Raw genomic sequence first — 7,534 nt, forward strand, 5'->3', positions numbered from 1 at the left:
TCTTCAATGTGTGACAATTGGAGAGAAAGACAAAGCTCTGAAATGGAAAAGAATCTCAACCTCAATAATTAATGGGGTACTATGCTTTTCAGCCACCATGTCCCACATAAAGAAAGACATGACAATGCTACGGACTAACAAAAAAAGGCATTTTCTTTGTGGTTTGGAGTGGTTGAGATGTGCCAATAGATCTGGAGTTGGGGCTGCTTCCCCTCACCCAACCCCACAAAAAAAAAGGCCTTTTTATTTCAAATAATATTTTAAACAAACATACACGCTACATTAATTTAGTGGATGATGATCCATTCAAATAGCAACTATATATTACAGCAAAAAAGTATATAATGAAATTACATCCCCAAAATTTTATTGCTGCTTCTCTACACAAAGAAAACATCCCAACAACTGAACAAGGCATGACCATATTATTTACATGTTGAAAAAGTATGTCCTTGAATTCCCTTAACAAATGACACAGGCATTGGGATTCTCTTCAATGCTTGGAGCATAGTAGTGTGTGGTCATGTAGGGGTTATATGCCCTATAAGCCTTTACCCATTCCAAAACAGGATCTAGGGGTGGCTCTTTCTTCTTATCATCATCCTTCTTCTCTTCTTTCTTTCCCTCTTCCTTTTTGCCATCTTCCTTCTTTTGATCATCTTTCTTTTCTCCATCCTTCTTGCCTTCTCCTTTCTTGGGGTCCTCTTTCTTCTCTGGCTCCTTCACTGGTCCTACTGCTACTATGTCTGTCTGCCAGTATTTGCGCAATTTGCTCACCACACTTACCGGATCCACTGTCCCTATCACTGTTAATTTCTTCTCTTTCATATCCATGGAAATCGCATCAATTCCTAACATGTTGAACAAACTTGTCATTAGCACTTTTTTCTTCTTTGAAACAAAACTTCTTAAGGAGTACTCATGTTTTTCTTTATATGAGCATTGATGCAGAGGAAATCATCAACCAGAACTTCATAAGGAGGCAACCCAATCAGAAACAAATCACCAAACAAAAACTAATAAACTATCATGGCCAGGAACTCTCACTTCAAGAGTTTCATTAATCAGTAAAAATTACGGTATCAGCAGTAACGCTGGAAAATAAAACTTTTTTGCATATTATCCCATCTTTCTATCCCCATACCCATCCTAGTGGTTATCAGATTAATGCACATTCTAAGATGATTTATTCTCAAACATATATCAAAAGCCACTGTAATTTTAACATAACCTAGAAAAATTTGTTGACATCCTATCAGTATCACACAACTTTGTCTGATTTAGAGTGGGAGCCTATTTGATCTATTTCAGCTATAGAAATTAAAATTTTATTGTTACTTGATATCAATTTATCTAAACTATGTAGCGGATTAAGCATATATTTTCCTCAAGTGGAAAGAAAATTAAGTGGATCATCATGGTGTTACAAGGTAAGATTTAAGGGAAAGAATGAGGTACCCTTGAGTATCTTCCAATTGACCCGGAAAAACATTCTATTACAAGATAGCAATATACCCAAATCTTAAAACTTACATACTTGATATAGAATAATCAGAATAGCTATAAATATACATGACATGAGAAACTTGGGAACGTAAAGATCTGAGTATTAGTATTTTTTAATCTTTACTGTTATCTTTCATACCCTCGATTTGATCATCCAGAACCGACAATTCTAGATATCCAAGTATCTTAGACAAAATAAGAAAGACACCGATGTAAGAGTAAGAGACGTGCAGCCCTCTACTACTGCCCTGTTGACTGGTTCTAATAATTCAATTTTCAAGATAATGAAGGCTAAATTTTAAATAAATAAAAAAAGATAAAAATAGTGGAGAAACGATCCGAATTCCCAAAGTGAACCACAAAATTATTCATTACCTGAAAGAGTTGAGACCGTTTTCAATGCCTTCTGCTTATCCTTGTCATCATGCAAATCTAACTTGAGTACAAACTTCTGTAAACAAAATCAGGAACTTCTTTAACCCACAAACTAATTAATTAATAAACAGAACATTTGACTCAGGAACTGTGAAAGAATATTTACAGAACAACAACATACAATATCTGAACAAGAAAAAAAAAAAAACTGACACTTTAAAACCTTCAATATTTATCTACAACCCAAAAGGTCATTATATATTGCAAAAGATGTGATCTCAACCACCTCAAATACAGACCCAGGTGTTGAAAATCCAAAACCAGGATTCTGATGAAGGGAATATACAAATTTTTTCAGGCCACCCCAGATCCTTGAATCAGGATTAATAAAGGAGAAAACAGAGGATGTGAAAAGAATAAAGGAACAAAAGGGGAAAAGTATAAAGCTCATGGAAAATCAACAATGAAATAAAGTTAAGAGGAGAAAATTATCCAGTTTTAGAAAATGAATAAGCAAGTAAGAAGAGCAGAGAAGAACCAAAATTGGCAAGTTGAACAATACCTTCATGTTTTATATTTATGCAGATCAGAAGAAGAGAGAAGATGGAGTGTTTAAGAGAATGGGAAAAAAAATGCGTTGGTGCAGAGAGAGGTCAAGAGGGTATGAAATACTAATAATGCTATGATGGAAAAGAAAGAAAGTTTGGTTTGAAGAAGGAAGTGTCAGAGAACGAAAGATGGAATCTGTAGTAGAAGTATTTATATGAATATGTTTGTTTTTATTGACCAGGTGTAAAATGATACTAATGCATTTCTGACGTTGTAAATTTTTCAATACTAACATTTAATGGCTGAAAAAGAAAAAGAATAATTGAAAGAGAAGAAAAGAGAATGAAGGAAATGATAAGAAATCATGATATAACAGAAAAGGAAGAAAAGGATAGAGGGTGAAGGAGGATGAAAATGATTGTTAGAGAAAGAAACTATGGGAAAATAAAAATTTGTAAAAAAAAAAAGAAGGAAATTAACTATAGATAGTTCCAGAATTGTAATTATCGGCTATTTTAATTTACAAAGCAAAGTAGAAAGTAATGTTGAAATTAGTATTTCTAAGTCATTTTATTTTATATCATTAAGTTTAATTAATTTAATCTTTGACTTAGATCTTTAGTAATTATTTTGATTATTTATGCTAATAACCATTGCTTAATGGACAAAACTTAAAGTTTCACCGATGCTTTTGGTATAAAAACATTTTTTTTCTAATATTATTCTTTAGTTAAATTAAAATTTTAATTCGATAATTCATATAATAAAAAAAATACATTCAAAAGGTATATAAATCATCGAGATCAATCTTCAATTTTAGTAAGAAAACAATATTAAAAGTATTTTGTTTTCACAACATATTAAAAGTATTTAAGAAATCAAATTAAAATTTTATCTTTAATCATTTTAGTCAATAGAATAAGATTAATCGATGGATGTTAAATTTAAAAATAAATTAATTAAAACTAAATTATTCCAATTTAGATTGAGAGTCAAGTCCTATTTGAGAACTTTTAATAAGAATTGAAATGTCTCTTTAAATCACATTTTTAAAAGAAGTTAGAGTAATATATACAAATTATAAATTCAAACTCTGGTATTAGACATTATAATTTTAATAAATAAATAAAATATATTTATGCAAACTTTTAGTTAAATGTGACTCTTCTCAAATAACTTTTTCCAACTGTTTGACAATACTTCACAAAGATTAAGTTTTTACCTTTGATGCTAAGGCTATAGTTTTGTCCCTTTTTTTTTTTTTTTTTTTTGCTTTTGTTGTTTCCTTCCTTTAATCACCAAAAAAAAATTCAACTAAATAAGTATTAATTTTGAAAATCAAATTAATTTATGTTGTTGTCAATTTTCGGGACCAAATTACTTACAATCAAAATTAAAGACTAAATTTATTTTTTGAATGTAAAAGATTAATTTACAAATAAAGCCAGTTTTAAGACTAAATTGATATTTTAATAGAAAATTTTTTCGCAACTTTATCATCAACTTTTTTTATATTTATGGACTCTTTATAAATGTTTACAAAATCTAATACTAACATCTTACTTTATTTAATGTCCATAAAAAAATTAAAAAAATATTTATATAACAAAAAATAGATGAAATTGGAAGACGACAGGATTGATTGTTATAGAAAAGGTCAAGAGTTGTAGGCCATGAGAAGATCAAAAGTAGAAAGTAGAAAGATCACAAGCTCCACGAGTAGCATAGCAGCAGCAGGTGACATTTTGACTGGCTGGTTATGGCTGCTAGCTACCTAGGACAGCCCAAGCCCTCCGCACAAAATTTAACTAAGCTACACCTCTAATTTAACTGCTACTAATAAATATTTTAAGGGAGGTATATTGGATTAAAATTTTAAAAGATTTTTTTAGTTAAAAAAAATCTTTTGGATTTTAAAAGATTTTGCAAGATTTTTATGACTTTTAAGATTTTGTAGGATTCTACAAGACTTAAAATCAAGATTTTAATGAATTTTGAAAGATTTTTAAATCAGGATTGTAATGGATTATGTGAGATTTTGTGGAGTTTTGACATTTGATAAGATTTAAAAAAAAATCATACATTCAAATTTAAAAAGAGTCAAAGATAAAAATAAAAAAAAAAACAAAAAAAAAACAATAGTGTCTAGATAAATAATAATAATAATTTTTCATAATATCCTATCCTCTTTTTATAGCATCCACTATCAATTGTAATAATTCATCAGAATCCTTCTTGGTCCAAGCTTCATAGTTTTATTTCTCTTTTCCTTTTTCTTTATTATTTTCTTGTGAATCTCCCATTTGAATTACTAAAACAATATATGTTGAAAACTAGTTATATAAATAATTATGGATAAGAGACAAAATCAATAAAATTATATTATTATTTTTATAAGCACACTAATCATACAAGATCGAATATATCTTGACTATCCAAATGGATCAAATACCTCAGTCATTATAAAAACAATATGTAAAAATGAAAATATAGAAACATAAGATAATTTTTTCTATATGATAATTTTTAACGATATTTATAAATGTAAATTATTCTAACAAATATTTTAACAATATTTCCTTTTTTTTAAAAATAAGCTAATGAAGGCATAAATCCTAAATCCTAAAAAATTAGATACTGCAATGTCTTATGTTAATTTTTTTTTTAAATATTAAAAAATCTTAATTTTACAATATAAAAATAATAAAAAAATTCATAGTAAAAAAAATAAAATAATTGTTGAGTCATAAAAGGAGGAGGGATAAGAGTAACAAATTCAAGGGAAGGAGAGAGTTTGCAGTTTTTATGCTGAAAGGGTTCTTCCTCCAACTAAGACAGCAGCATAGAAAAAAAAAGATAAAAAAAATCACTTGAAAATTCTTGAAACACTTGAAAATCACTTCAAACAATCCTTCAAAATCCGATGGGTTTGGATGTGATTGTTTTATGAATCTGGTATTTATAGATAACACTAGAAAGTCCTACAAAATCCCTCTCTCACAACAATCCTTTAAAATCCTTATATTTTTTAATACCAATGGATTGTTTTTTAAGTGACATAAAATCTTGATTGAATACCAATGGACTTTTTTACTCAAAAAAAGTCTTTTAAAATCCTACGAAATCCTAAAACAATACACCACCCTAAGATTAACCGATCATTCATTTACCTATTTTAAGAATAATTTTACCTAGACTTACTCTATTCAATAACTCATATTCTATATCAAATTTTAATGATTCAACTGTTAAATTTAAAGTTTTTAATGCATAGATCATATCTGCAAATTTTTAAAAAATTTGAAAATCATTTGATTCTTCATTTCATTAATTCAAATTAACGAATAATCATAAAATTATTTTATATATTGATTTGAATTGATAAAATGAAGTATCAAATACTTTTTGAATTTTTTTAAAATTTACAGATTTGACTTATGCATTAATAACTTTAAATTTAACGGTTGGATCGTTAAAATTTAATATAAAATATGAGTTATTAAACAGAGTAAGATTAGATAAACTTACTTTTGAAGTAAACACTCCTTTATGGTAAATTCTCTCATGGACCATTACTACAAGTGGCGTATGGGTGCACCATGAAAAATTACCATTAGATGCATCTAAGCCTATTGTTTACCAATACACCCTATCACACTGGATCCAAATTTTCAACTTTTTGACTGAAATTATTTTTTTTTAATTTACCAAAAAAAAGCACGTGTTACGATGCACTGACATAACTGTTATTCACTTTCGGAACGGGCCGTTCTGAAATCAGAACGGGCCGTTCCACGTATAAAAATAACACATGAATAATAGATCGGAATGGGCCGTTCTAGACGAAAAAAAACACATGACGAATGGATAAGAACGGCCCGTTCCGAAATCAGAACGACCCGTTCTGAAATCAAAACGGCCCGTTTCGAAATCAGAACGGTCCGTTCCGAAATCAAAATGACCCGTTTCGAAAGCAGAACGGCCCATTCCAGATTAAAAAATAACACATCACTAGTTAAACCAGAATGGGTCGTTCTGAATTCGGAACGGGCCGTTCTAACTACAAATTTGTCATAAGAATTTTTTTAAGCAAAATAATATTTTTTTTTCACTCTACTAAATTACATTTAAAATTTAAGTATAGTTTTTCAATTGATAATGCTTTTCTATTAGAATTAGGGGTTTACATTAATTATATGCGTAAATTTCTAATTCTAATTAGAAAATAACACCAAACAAAATTTTCTACTATAAATATAATATGGGCCTAGTTTTGGGCTTCATGGGCCTTTGGGCTTTTGACAGCTTCTGAGTTTAGTGAGCCCAATGAGTTTAGTGGGCCTAGGGTTCTCTTTACTTAGGCTTTAAATGGATAACTACCTTTCTCATATATTTGGTAGTATAGGAATTTATACTGTTTGATCTTGTATTGTGGGCCTTAGTATAAAACTTTTTGGGTTTTAAGCTTATTGGGTCTAGTTTTGGGCTTCATGGACCTTTGAGCTTTTGATTGCTTCTGAGCTCAGTGAGCCCAATGGGTTTGGTGGGCCTAGGGTTCTCTTTACTTGGGCTTTACATGGATGACCACCTTTCTCATATTTTTTGTAGTATAGGAGTTTATATTGTTTGGTTTTGTATTATGAGCCTTAGTATAAGACTTTTTGGGTTTTAAGTTTATTGGGCCTAGTTTTGGGCTTCATGGGCCTTTAGACTTTTGATTGCTTCAAAACTTAGTGAGCCTAATGGGTTTGGTGGGCCTATGATTCTCTTTACTTGGGCTTTACATGGATGACCATCTTTCTCATATATTTGGTCGTATAGGAGTTTATATTGTTTGGTCTTGTATTATGGGCCTTAGTATAAGACTTTTTGGGTTTTAAGCTTATTGGGCCTAATTTTGGGCTTCATGGGCCTTTGAACTTTTGACAGCTTCTGAGCTTAGTGAGCCTAATGGATTTAGTAGGCCTAGGGTTCTCTTTAATTACTTAGGCTTGACATGGATGATTACTTTTCTCATATTTTTTGTAGTATAGGAGTTTATATTGTTTGGTCTTGTATTATGGGTCTCAGTATAAGACTTTTTGGGTTTCTCTTTACTTGGGCT

The 7,534-nt window shown here is 29.9% G+C and overlaps 1 protein-coding gene across 2 annotated transcripts; it reads right to left on the minus strand.

Annotated features, from left to right (window-relative positions):
- Nucleotides 1-227: 227 nt before the first annotated feature.
- Nucleotides 228-2,780, minus strand: LOC109795899 (heavy metal-associated isoprenylated plant protein 39). 2 transcript variants are annotated; one of them, XM_020355464.3, is made up of 3 exons: nucleotides 2,444-2,780; nucleotides 1,882-1,957; nucleotides 228-851 (listed from the first exon to the last, which is right to left on the minus strand). In XM_020355464.3, the coding sequence occupies exons 1-3, from the start codon at nucleotides 2,447-2,449 to the stop codon at nucleotides 463-465; spliced, it is 471 nt and encodes a 156-aa protein (XP_020211053.2). In that variant the 5' UTR covers nucleotides 2,450-2,780; the 3' UTR covers nucleotides 228-462. The 2 variants fall into 2 exon arrangements, with proteins under 2 accessions (XP_020211053.2, XP_020211060.2); XM_020355471.3 differs by lacking the exons at nucleotides 1,882-1,957; nucleotides 2,444-2,780 and adding an exon at nucleotides 1,459-1,838.
- Nucleotides 2,781-7,534: the final 4,754 nt, after the last annotated feature.

Source organism: Cajanus cajan, chromosome 3, assembly GCF_000230855.2.
Source record: "Cajanus cajan strain Asha chromosome 3, NIPB_CcT2T_4, whole genome shotgun sequence".
Taxonomy (NCBI): Eukaryota; Viridiplantae; Streptophyta; class Magnoliopsida; order Fabales; family Fabaceae; genus Cajanus; species Cajanus cajan.